This window comes from Thermobia domestica, chromosome 15 (genome assembly GCF_964235325.1).
Source record: "Thermobia domestica chromosome 15, izTheDome1.hap1.1, whole genome shotgun sequence".
NCBI classification, from domain to species: domain Eukaryota; kingdom Metazoa; phylum Arthropoda; class Insecta; order Zygentoma; family Lepismatidae; genus Thermobia; species Thermobia domestica.
The window spans coordinates 4,143,070-4,157,264 of record NC_137468.1 but is presented as its reverse complement, the minus strand read 5'-3'; the positions used below and the strand labels follow the sequence as shown (position 1 = coordinate 4,157,264).

Genomic DNA, 14,195 nt, shown 5'->3' with positions numbered 1-14,195 from the left:
ATTATCAGTTTTAACTGGCCGTTCCAACGGAGAGAGAAACTGACTCAACCGATCGAACGACAAACTGAACTGTTATATATCCCATAAACTATCAGTTTTAACTGATCTGTCCAACGGAGATAGAAACTTACTTAACCGATTGTAGGATATACTGAACTGTGTAGGACCCCTACACTCTGAGATTTAACTGGTCAGTCCAACAGAGATAGAAACTGACTTAACCGATCGTACGATGAATTGAACTCTTATATTCCCGTTACACTATCGGTTTTAACTCATCGTTCCAACGGAGAGAGAAATTGACTTATCTGATCGTACGATGAACTGAACTGTTACAGGGCCAAAACACTATCAGTTCGGACAGATAAGTCCGACGGAGATAGAAATTGACTTAACCTATCGTTCGATGAACTGTACTGTTATAGGGCCTATAGACTATCACTTTTGACTGATCAGTCCAACGGACAGGGAAACTGACTTAACCCATCTTACGATCAAGTACCTGTTTCAGGGCCCATACACTATCCGTTTTCACTTAGCAGTACAACGGACATGGAAACTTATTTTGCCGATCGTACGATGAATTCACTTTTATAGGGCACATATACTTTCAGTTTTATCCGATCAGTCCAACGGAGATATAAACTTACTTAACCGATTGTAGGATATACTAAACTGTGTAGGACCCAAACACTATAAGTTTTAACTGATCAGTGCAACGGAGATAGAAACTGACTTAACCGGTCGTACAATGAACGGAGCTGTTATAGGGGCTAAAAAATATCGGTTTTAACTGACTGTTCGAACGGAGAGAGATATTTACTTAACTGATCGTACGATGAACTGAACTGCTATAGGGCCTATACACTATCGGTTTTATCTGATCAGTCCAAAGGATATAGAAACTGAATCAACTGATCGTAAGATGAATTGAACTGTTACAGATCCGATACACTATCAGTTTTAACTGATCTGTCCAACGGAGAGAGAAACTGACAAAACCGATTGTACGATGAACTGAACTGTTATGTAGCCCATACACTATCAGCTTTAACTGACCGTTCCAACGAAGAGAGAAATTGACTTAACTGATCGTACCATGAACCGAACTGTTACAGGTCCTATACACTATTAGCTTTAACTGATAAGTCCAACGGATATACAAACTGAATCAACAGATCGTACGATGAACTGAACTGTTATAGGGCCGAATATCTATCAGATTTAACTGATCAGTCCAACAAAGATAGAAACTGACTTAACTGATCATACGATGAACAGAACTGTTTTAGTACCCATACACTATCCGTTTTAACTGATCAGTTGAACGGAGACAGAAACTGACTTAATCGATCGTACAATGAACTGAGCGGTTATAGTGGCCACAAACTATCTATTTTAACTGATCAGTCCAACGGGCAGAAAACTGACTTAACCGATCGGACGATGAATTGAACTGTTTTAGGTTCCCTACACTATCAGTTTTCACTTATCAGTACAACGGAGAAGGAAAGTGATTTCACCGATCGTACGATGAATTGAACTGTTATATGGCCTATACACTTTCAGTTTTTACTGATCAGTCCAACGGGCAAAGAAACTGACTTAACCGCTCGTACCATGAACTGAACTGTTATAGGGCCTAAACACTATCAGTTTTGACTGATCAGTCCAACGGAGATAGAAACTGACTTAACTGATCGTACGATGAACTGAACTGTTATAAGGCCCAAACACTACCAGTTTTAGCTGACCAGTCCAACGGAGATAGTAAGTTACTTAACCGATCTACGATGAACTGAACTGTTATCGGGCCCATAAACTATCAGTTTTAACTAATCAGTGCAACTGAGGTAGAAACTTACCTAACCGATCGTAGGATGAATTTGTAACAACCTGTTTTACCGGTTGCTTACATTTTTTTGTTGAGGTTGGCCCCCGTATGGTACTACTGTACCAATCATACTGTTTTGTTATTCGTGTTATGTAAACTTTGTTAAGTAATGCTAATTTGTTTTCTTCGTTATGAATAATGGCACAGATGTAATCAATCTACTCCGGCTAAATTTGTGATATGAGACACGAAACACTCTAAGAATCTTAATCCGAAATTCGAACGTTTCTTTAAAACTAGTTATTATAGATTTGTTTCAAGTTACAGCAATAGATTCTCTCATATTTTATACGTGGTTAATGAGCTTTATATATATTTAAACCTTATTTCAAATTCACTTTACCTGACAGACGTATTTTCTTTGATCAGTAAACCACAACACAATTATAAATGCAATGTCCAATGCCAGTTACTTGCTTCACGTCGTTCTCTTGTTGAGAACATAGCGATCATTCTGACTATTACCGCAAGAGGGCATTAGAATTGCTATACGTAGTACTAACCGCTCAAGATGGCGAGTAACAAAATATTGAAAGAGTTGCGTCGTCAAGGTGATAGTTCCGTAATAACATGTCCTGAGTAGGTGAGTTTTAAAATTTACATTGTATATTAATCTTCCATAATTAAATAACTTAATTCAATAAATAAATTGACTGTTTAGGAGGCTAAGTGCCGGTACTGCTATATAATTGCTATAAAAACTGTTTTCATTATAGTCGAGTATGTAATATTGAAAACACGTTTATCAAGGTCTGGTTCCAAGAGAGGGATGACGCAGTTATTCATCATGTCTTGTTGTGATTAAACGGTGGCCGGATCAGTGCTCCTATAATTTTGAAAATTTCATAACAAAAGTGTTAATTTGGGACTAACCTCGTCAAAATTAGTGTTTAGGTTAACCTAGTTTATTGTCTTGGCAGAGAGGAATAAGGAGCCTGACTAAAAATTTGAAAATAACCTTTTTTTCGGAAAAGGGCCAACGAATATCACCTCCGCCATTACTATCATCATAGAGTAATGGGGCGGGAGGTGTAGTCGTCGAAGTTAATTGCGTCAGACTACAGGACCAGCATCCTATAATCGTAGGACGTTGAGCTGGTAGCCTGAGGACAACGATTTCGGCGTTTAAGTAAGCAGGTTGGACGAAACCTAGCCTACCCTGTGGATCCGAAGATTGAGCCTGCATAATCTAGGGTTGAAGGGGATACTCCGTGGGAACCTCTGCTGAAGTGGTAATATCAACTCTTTTTCTTTTCCAATTATAAACAGTATAGCAATCTACGGAATGAAAGTCTTCATGACAAATATGTGCAACTAAGTAAGAGAGCGTTACGCGTCCTCGTAACTTATCATATCATATCCACTCATAAAATGTCAGAAGTCTGTGCGATAAAACTGAAATGTGATTCAATTATTAAATTTGTTGCCTTTAATATGTCCACTTGAAAATGGTCTTGAAGAGGTGTGTTTCTATTATGTCACCAATTTGCCCGACAGGGTAGAATTTTACTTTGAACGTGCCTTTGAATATTATCGTATAATATTTTGATTGTTAGGTTAGGTAGGATTTTATTTTAAGCGTGCCTCTATATCTTTGTCTGTGTAGGTTAGGGTGAAATTTTACTTTAAACGTGCCTCTACATATCGATGTGCCGTTTAAATGTTGCTTCGTAATATATTTTTGTTTGTGTAGGTTAAGGTGAAATATATATATATATATATATATATATATATATATATATATATATATATATATATATATATATATATATATATATATATATATATCGATGTGCCTTTGAAATATTGCTTCGTAAGGTGAAATTCTACTTTAAACGTGCCTCTACATATCGATGTGCCTTTTAAATATTGCTTCGTAATATATTTTGTCTGTGTAGGTTAGGGTGAAATTTTACTTTGAGCGTTCCTCTATATATCAATGTGCCTTTTAAATATTGCTTCGTAATATATTTTTGTCTGTGTAGGTTAGGGTGAAATTTTACATTAAACGTGCCTCTATATATCAATGTGCCTGCTTCGTAAGGTGAAATTTTATTTTGAACGTGCCTCTAAATATCAGTTTCTTCTTGATATAACTTTGTGATATATACATATTTGCATTATTTATTCGTTATTACGTATTAAGTGTATATTTGCCTTGTCGGAAGTAAATATAGTTAAAATGTCTCTCAACTTGCCGCTCTTGAATAAAATGTAATTTGTCATATGTCTCCATCACTCTCTAAAAGAAACGAATTGGAATTGTAAAATGATAACAATTTTAAAATGATAACAGTTTGTTAATAATGAGGTTCTATTATTATTTGTGGACCCTGTCGTAGAGAGGTAGACGTAGAGTTTTTTTTTCATGAACCATCTGTAAATAGTTCATTTCACATTAACAGTAGTTTTTTTTTAGTAGATAAGTTATGTGGCTGATACATAAGCTAAAGTAAAGGAATATATACTACTTACTTACCTTTAAGTTGGAATAAAAAAATGTAGCAGCAATAATATAAGCTTATGTTGTTGCCTTATTTGATGAATGACAGGGACTATAAGTAACGAACGTCTAAATCGAAATAATATTTTTGTAAATGAGTAAGTAGAGAGGATTGACCACTAGTTCTTGAGTGATCGTGAATTAAATATGTATTAATGAAGATATTGAAAGTTGAGAATCGAGACAATGTTCTATGCTAGATTAATGTAACCATAAAATTCGAAAAAATGTCTGTGACATACTGCGATGTAGGTAAATATTTAGAAACAATATTTTTTTTCTGATACTTGTTACGATGTAATTGTCTAATGATTGGCACCAATAAATAGTCACGATGGTTTGACTTTATAATTTCAAATACTGTTCATAAATTTAAGCTTATATAATCCTACTTTTTTAAGCAATGTACAATTTAAGTCTAACAACGCTGAGTCTTCTTTCAGTTTTGGTTGGCCGTTAAACAAGAACTTCAAATCTTCCGATATTTTCCGTTGCGCGTACGAATTAAACTCTTGTTAGGTTAGATTAACCTTAGTAAATACACTTAACTTCTTATATAGACGTATCATATATTTTATAGATTAGTAATAAGTATGAAATCTAAAGCTAATACAACCTGAATTTTTTTACAATACCCTGAAGTGGTGTTGTTATAAGTGGCTACACCAGCTAGGATTGATTAAATCTTCTTCTTCTTCTTGTATGAGAGAAAGGTGTAGTACAAAATTGGCTTAGTTCAGTCTAAACATTAAGTTTAAGTAAATGTGCAAAATAAGGGTGTTATAAATTGAACCGTTATTGGGCCCATACACTATCAATTTTAACTGATCAGTCCAACGGATATAGAAACTGATTTAAGCAATCGTTCGATGAACTGAACTGTTATAGGGCCCAAACACTACTAGTTTTAACTGATCAGTCCAACGGAGATAGAAAATTACTTAACCGATCGTACGATGAACTGAACTGTTATCGGGCCCACACACTATCAGTTTAACTAATCAATGCAACTGAGGTAGAAACTTACCTAACCGATCGTAGGATGAATTGAACAGTTATAGGGCCAATACACTATCAGTTTTAACTGATCAGTCCAACTGAGCTAGAAACTGACTTTACCCATCGTACGGTTAACTGAACTGATAGGGTGTAGAGTAGCGTCAGTTATTCGAGTTCAGTTGCTTCAGTTTCATCTATTTGTTCTGTGGTTTGCATTTCTAAGTTCCTTGAAATACCAAAGTTTTGGAACGTACACTTCCTCACCTCCAATCCCCGATTTCTTTATTCGTTCACTTTCCGCAATTCCTTTTTAAATGCCGATCGTAAGTTATTTGTTTTTTCATTAACATTATCGCGTCTAACAATTTTTATGGGGGGTGTTTGGTTTTGGAAATATAATTTTAATTACTCACCAACTACCTGTATAAAAATTGTAACGGAAGTATCACAAGATTCTGAAACATTATATTTGTACAGGGCACATGTTATTTCCTAAGTAAAGTCTTGACCCGACTTCGGTAGTTATATTGTTTTGGAGCTACATAATTTTACAGTTCATTTTTTTCATGTTTTCGGCAGTTTTTAACTCCAAAAGAAGCATTTGTGCACCCAGGTTGGTCTATAGTTTTTGCCTTATCTTGGTATCAGTAATCACCTCCCAAACGTTGTCGGTGATGTTTTGAAACACCCTGTGTATAAGGTCAGGCTTCCTATGTATTTGATCAATGTCAATTAATTACCTCTGTTTTCCTAGTTACCAATCACAATTTTCCAGTTCATTCTTTACTTAGTTAACACAAGTGAAGCCTCACAGGAGATGTACAAAGAATGTGAAGAGGTAATCTAATAAGAGCTGCCTGGCGTCCTTTGTTCCGAGATCCGATTTGTTGTCTTAACACGTTCTAGAAATTGCACAGATTACGACACACTCTGCTCCAATTTATGATTGAAGATATACTTTTTTTGTTCTTTGCCTCATCACCTGAGTGAGAAACACTATCTTAAAAGAAACAGAAACGTAGCATTTAGCAAGAATAAAATACATTTACGCTAAATTCACAACGAAAAACAAAAAGAAAATGTCTTTAAAAACATACTCAGGCTCTCCAAAAGATTTGCAGTATCAAAGTTAAACGGCACATACTTTTATATATTTAATTTCACTTCTTGTGCTCGACTATAAGTTACTATGGAATATCAACCTGAAAATGAGTGAAAATTTTATCAAATAAGGGAATAGACAACTCAGTTTTGTACTCGTTGAAGTGGGCCGGATTTCAAATAAAATTTGAATATCTTCCGTTTATATTCGTATGTGAAACATACTAGTTCTTGCGAGTTTTTTTTTAATCTGAAGAAACAGGAACCGGAACAAACAGCCGTCCCGAAAGGCTTTTTCGGAACAGTTAATTCTTTCGACATCTGAAAACCCAGTGAGAACAAAGTGAAATGAAATCTTTCAGTTTTAAAGCTCACAGTAATTTCTGGTAGGCTAAAGGAGACGGTGATTATGACAATGATGAAATGGTGGAATGAAAACAGTGAGATGAAACAGAAAGGCTTCCGAGAGTACTCACCAAATCAGTGTTCGTTTAGTACAGTGCTATTCAACCCTTTTTTTTCTCGCCTACCCCTAGACAGAGTTCGCCATACAGCTGTGAACCCCTGAAGCTGTTCAAAAGAAATGAAATCAAAACGAACTTATTAAACTTAATGCACATATTCTGTTGATTAAAAATAGGGGCAAATAGAGACCCAACAAAAGGACAATCAGTGTGCCAATCAAAGGACTATTTACAGGCAGATAAAGTGCATATCCGAAAATAAATAACATGGAAAATTTCAAAATATATAGGAGACATCCATTTCTACCGAGGCGGACTTTCCCCTCATCCTCCCTGATAATTCGTCACTGAGAACAATGTTAAAAATTCAAAATCTGAAGGTAACTTTTGAACTAACCTGTTAGTAAGGTGACTGAGCTTGTTGATCAAATCTTCGAGAGTGCGAGAATCAGAACTGATTCTAGATTAAGCAATTTAAGTGCTTCGTTTTTATTGATGTCAATGCAGAGAAACCCTGTTCACACAAAAATGTTGATGGAAATGAAATAGGTTGCAAAATAGCACTATCACTCGTTTTGAGCATAAATACAAAAGCCACAAATTGACACGTTATCGAATTTCATTGCAGTGAACTGTCAAAAGACAGTTCCAGCAGAACCCCAAAAGCAGCATTATTAACCCCCAAGAAACATTCTTCGCGTACTTTCGGTTGACTAGCAACGGTTTAGAACTCGATGTGAGCTGGAGTCGAACCATGAACTCCACACCTTAGGTGTAAACGCATCCCAGAAAAAAACAGAAAATGTAATTCCCCTTTACGGACTAATTTACCGTGTAAAATGCAACTACTGATATTGCAATTTCTAGAACACTTACCTTCCTTTGCATTTCACCATTCATTTCAACTTCATTAAGATAAAATGTCGTATTGATTTTCTCTCTTATTTCCCGTATCTTGGCATCATAAGAATAGGGTAGAGTAAGTGACGTTACTATTACAGAAAGCGTGACGTTCAGGGCTAAAACTATCGTCAACACCAGAATAGCCTGAAACAAATAGCAAGAATGAGTACACAGCAGGCAGCTTTCACCATCAATTTACATTCAATATGAAAACAAGCTTGTAATAGATCAGTTAAATACTTAAAACAGCGTTTGTCGAAGAAGTAATAAGCAGTCAATGGTATAAGTAATTAGCAGAAATTTATTAAGTTCTGTTCCTTAAGGTGATAAAAATTGGGCTTTAAAGTCAGAATCAATATACCCTTCCCTTAGCAAAATGTAAACCAAGAATGGATTACCGAAAATAATTTTTATATTAAGCTAGCAACCTCCAGAACAACAGAGTTTGGATATTTATACTAATCGAGATATAAATATTTTAAGATACTAATTCAAGTGTTGAATGCAAGAACCAGGTAGGTCCATTTCTTAGCGAATTTAAGATTTTCACATATTCCAGTAGGAAAAGACCACTCTACATTGTGTGCAAAACTCATGTGGATCCGATGATTATATTCTGTGTTATAATGCAAAGGAAATACGTACATAAGTGTTCACCGTAAATTTAGAACAAAAAACAGACAGATCCGGAAAAAATTCTAAAGGTGGACTTACCTGGTTCTTGCATCCAACCCTTCACTTGCTATCTCTTCTCCGGCGAATTTCTGACAACCTTCCTTTGTGAGAGTTCACATCAAAAAATCCTATCTTCTGTCTAAATTTTAAGTTTTTAGTTTAAGCGGTTTGGCGTGGGTGTACAACTTACTGACTGATTGTTGAAGTTCCTTGCCATTTTAGTACTGAGGCTATGTGTGAAGTAAACCTGCAGTTTAAGATGAAATTGAAACCATCGTAATGCATTCAAATATTCTCCTACCGAGAATCAATCCCGGCACCAAGTACACCAGAAGCTCACACGGTAGCCACTACGGATGAGTAAATTTACGTTACCCACCCTGAACAGGTATCTTCCCACACAGCAAGGAATATTTTCTCAACCAAAAGAAAATATTTTCCTTGGTTTCCAAAAGGTTTTCCTTCTCTGGAGATTTCCATCCTGGTTTCCCTAATGTATTCCGAATATTTCCGGAAAATGTTTTCCCAAAAATGTTTAGAAAACATTTTAGAAATTACTGAAAGTACATTTTGAGAATGCTAGCCGGAAACTATATCCAGGAAAGTATTCACAAAATGTATTAGAAATGTTTTATTGGATGTAATCTAATATGTTTTCACTATTGAGAAGGAAAATATTTTCGAAATGATAACAAAAATGTTTTCAATATATGATATGGGAAACAATGAAAGGAAATATATTCCATATATTTGAAAAATGTTTTCTAATAGGTTATTTACAATATTTTCTATTTTTACAAGAAAACATATTGAATATATATTTTTTAAAACGTTTAGAATATTTTAAAAATAAATTCTTTCGTAATATAAGAAATATTTTTCAGAAATATTTTTAAAAGGTTTACTTAATTTTAACAAAAGTATTTTTGTAACCTTCTGTTATAACTTAAATGGAATATTTTCATACAATTTTTTAGTCTTATTTACAGAATATTTTATCGGATTTTGAATATAAAACTCTAAAACAGGGAAAAGTAAAAATATTTAAAATGATAGAAAATGTTTTCCGTTATGTTTTGGAAAATATTTTGTGTTTTTAGTGAACAACATTTTCTGGTATGTATGTCTGATATGTAGAAATATTTTTACATTTTTTTCAGAATATACTCTTCCGTTACTGGAGAAAATATATTTCTTGTTATATCTGAGAAATATCCCAAATACTTACCGGAAATATTTTTAAAAAATGTTTGGAAAACATTTTATGAAGTACAATAAGTATATTTTTAGAACAGTAGAAGGAAAATAATCTAAGGAAAATTTTCACAAATTCTACTATTGTGTTGAATGTAATGCAATATGTTTTCAATGTTGAGAGAGAAAATGTTTTCAAAGTAATACTGAAAATGTTTTACATACATGATATAAAAAACAGCATAGGAAATATATTCCATAGATTTTACAAATGTTTTCCAACGTGTTACTTGCAATCTTTTCTATTGTTGCGAGAAAACGTATGAAATACAATTTTAAAAATGTTTCGAATATTTTAAAAATAAATTCGTTCTTAATATGAGAAATATTTTCCAGAAATATTTTTAAAACACCTATTAATTTTGCATGGAAATGTTTTTGTTACCTTCTACTGTAAATTAACCCTAGAAAGTTCTAGAATTTTTTTGTCTCAAGTAGGCCCAACGGGGGCTCCTCGAACCCACAGTATAACATACTATAACTCACATAATGCCATCTAACAAGAAATGAATATAGAATAAGCATTCAGAACTTACTCGTGGCTGATATGTTGTTTCCCAACATAAGAACACAATCCTTGTTAAATACAAACGAAAAAATCTAAGTTCAGGAAATACACTTGTAGAAAATATGTCACATGGAAGTCCAAGGAAGGGGTTCGATGAGCCCACTACTTAGAAATAATTTTTAATTTACAAGTTACTAAATAATACCGCACATTAATTATGTGGATTTATCAAAGAAGTAATAATAGACAACAAATAAAATTCTCAATATTTTAATCAAGACTTACGACGGAGTTTTTCAGGAAATATACTTGTAGAAATTATGTCACATGGAAGTCCAAGGAGTGGGTTCGATGAGCCCACTACTTTGAAATAATTTTTAACTTACAAGTTACTAAATAAAAATGCACATTAATGATGTGGATTTATCAAAGAAGTAATAATACACAATAAATAAAAATCTCAATATTTTCATCAAGACTTACGACGGGGTTTTTTCAAGAAATACAAACGAGTGGGCTTGAGAAGCCCTCCCTTGGACTTCCTAGGGTTAAATAAAATATTTTCATACAATATTTTAGAATTATTTTTAGAATATTTTATCTAATGTTTAATAAAAAAAAAGTTAAGACAGATATTAAAAATGAATAGAAACTGTTTACTATCATGTTTATGAAATATAGTTTGTGCTTTTAGCTAGTAGTATTTTATTATATATCAAAGAAATACTTTTACATTATACTCATAATATATGCTTCTGTTACAATAAAAGTACATATTCCTTATTATACCTAAAATGAATTTTATCGGAAATGTTTCTGAAACATTTTTCTTATTTAAATATGTTGGAGAATATATATATATATATATATATATATATATATATATATATATATATATATATATATATATAGAGAGAGAGAGAGAGAGAGAGAGAGAGAGAGAGAGAGAGAGGAAAGTTACCAATACCAGCCCCCTATCCCTAATCCGGCACCCCAGTCTCTAGCGTCTCTATGAAGCATAAACAGCCACAGCCAAGTGTTGTGCTGGGCACATTACTTACTCCGATTAAGAAAAGGCGCTGATATTAGAAAGTAATCCTACAAAGTTTGGGGGCTGAGAATCAGTAGGCATTGTGATTTGAGTGACTTGCAAGTTTTGGTAGTGTCACAGAAATCTGAAGTTTCACGATAAAGGAGTATGGGTAGTGTAACGTATGATCTCCATCTTTACGTTATTATTCTTACCTAAGTCTGTTTTTCTATTTAATGTTTTCATTGTAATTTTTATTTAAAACGTTGGTAAACAAATCATGATGGAATGTATGAACTTTTGCTCCTTGGTGTACTTGGAGTATGTATCTATCTACGTAAACTTCTATTGTATTGCCCTCTGGTGGGAATTTTCATGGTTTCTGGCCCTTGTCATCTATGACCAGGTTAGAAGCCATGAAATGTGTGTAATGTAAGGCTGAGTGTTAAATGAAATAACACTACTTGACCTACGGGAGCAATTTTTTTTTCTTCTTCATGTACAGTGCATAGTAAAGGGCTTGTTAGTTAGTACTATATTTTGAGTGAAAGTGATAAGTAATTCTTTATTTAATATGGTGCTCCACTGAAAATATTTAGTCGAAGGCATTAATAATAAGAGTGTGGTTTGATAATTGTAACTTTGTGTTGGCATTAGACGGATTTATCAACCATATGCCCCACGTGATCCAACAGGAAACGTAAGTATTGCATTTTTTCCCGTTTTCTATAATTTAATTATAGTTCCTTTCATTTGTTTTTTTTGCTTGCTTAATTGATTTTTTTTTAAATCTAATATTGTTATACGGTGCTTACTTTCTTTGGTCTGTTGTATCACGAGGCATTTCTGGTTTATAATCCGTGCTGGTGACCTATCGAAGTACGAGAGTATTTGACCAATGAAGAGTATGTAAACTTAATATGATGCTATTCTGACAGGGTATCTTCCATTTAGAGCATTTTGCTGTACTTAAAATTATAGTTGGATTGTTATTTTTTTTGTATCGTTAATTTTGTTGGAGTTTGTTTCAAATATATGCCTCACACATATTCGTAGTAAGTTATAAATTATCATTTCAGTCTAAATTATATTCAAACCTCATATAACGTATTGGAGTAATAACCTATATATTGCTAAATTTATTAATATATTTTCATTGGACAGACTTTATTTATATTGGTGTGGGGGAGACCTTTATTTCATATTGCGTATCCCTCTCCCGGATGTAGGCCTATTAGTGTTATTTCATTTAACACTCAGCCTTACATTACAGTAGGCAAAATTTTCATTATAGTAGCTAATTAAGGAACTACAAAGTAAGTAAATACGTGTTTAGTAATGCATTATAAGCTTTAATTGCGAAACTATTACGTTTGTTTCCGCTGCAGTTTAAAGTGGTATAACAACTACATGAGCTCCCAGCGGAAATCGAACCATGGTCTCCCGTGCTCAAGGCGTATTTGCTAACCATACAAACGCGAAGAAATTCACAAAAGCACACACACACACACACACACACACACACAAACACAGACACACACACACACATACACAAAGGGACGTTAAACTCAATATCAACTCAACAATAGCAGCGAGGCGTGGACCTACTGATTAACGTGGAATCCGAACTAAATGTGGACGTCTTTTAGGCCGCGCCTCTATTACTTCGGAATGCGATTGCGAATGCGAATTTCCCAGCACGTGTAAATAAATTGGAGAGGCCTCGACTAGTTCCGACAAGCAAATTGTGAAAAAAACGACGAAAAGATGCGAATGATCCCAACCTGTCGGGATTGTTCGTCCTAATACGTGCGAAGGAGATTTGTCTGCAGAGGAATTGAGCGCTACGAGAGAAATAAAGTTTGTTTTGCGTGAAAGCAGACGACGTTGCAAGGTGCGGAGATAAAATATAAAATAAAAATTAAGATGGAAGTAGATGTTCATGGTTTAATAAATTGTGCTTTTGATAAAGTTGCATTGTGGAACCAAGCTTATCCAGATTATCACAAACGACACGTCGTGAACAAATTATAGGCAGATGTAAGCAAGGAACTTGGCGTGGAAGGTATGTATATTTTTCTTTGTTTTGTCTTTAAAATATGAAGATTTAGTTAATACATGAACCCCAACTTTTTATTCAATTTATATTTCCTTTTTGTTCCTTAAATAATGATTTTAGGAATATATGTAATTATTGACAAATATGTCTGAAATAGCAAAAACGGGTTCCTTTTACTCATGGAGAAAAGTTACTTAGAAAGTAGATTGATTCTGTAATCTATAATTTTATTTAGTTAATTTATTTTAAAGTGAAAATAGTAGCGGTTACCACGAAAACATAATAATAAAGGGAGCGACATTCAGTCTATTTTGCACACAAAGGAAATGCCATTTATCCTTTGAATGTACAAAATATGTCATTTATCCGCATTCGTCTTCTTCGTGCTCTCAAGACTTAAAGGTACGAATTTTGAAGCAAAAATATTTCACATTGAAGCTTTGAAAGAGACATTGTAACTTGATTCGCATTCGCAATCGTAGGAAGCAATGGAGGCGCAGCCTTACACGTCATTCTATTACCTGTAGTATGCAGCGCCAGGGGCAAGTATATGAACCAGCGTTGCCAGATCTAGCATAATGATGCTAGAGCTAGCATAATTTGCATTTCTTTAGGATCTAGCATCTTGCTTTTAGCATCCTACCCAAATTTCAGCAAGTTTATCAAAAAGCCGTAAAACCTGAAGATGAGAAACAAGTTGGTCGTGGGAAGAAAAAGAACGGCAGAAATGTATCCTCTTTCTTCAATTCATATAGTCGGTAAACTATACAGGCAGTCTTATTTTCCGAAGTAAGTTAAAAACGGC

General features: G+C 34.1%; 1 protein-coding gene across 3 annotated transcripts in view; it reads right to left on the bottom strand.

The window, feature by feature from the left end:
- LOC145672040 (uncharacterized) overlaps positions 1 to 14,195 on the bottom strand; it is a 168,935-nt gene that overhangs the window by 98,616 nt on the left and 56,124 nt on the right. For all 3 annotated transcript variants that reach the window (XM_081741249.1, XM_081741247.1, XM_081741248.1), the window contains one exon: positions 7,838 to 8,008. In XM_081741249.1, coding sequence (XP_081597375.1) covers positions 7,838 to 7,861 — 24 coding nt within the window. In that variant the 5' untranslated portion in view covers positions 7,862 to 8,008. The remainder of the gene's footprint in view (positions 1 to 7,837; positions 8,009 to 14,195) is intronic.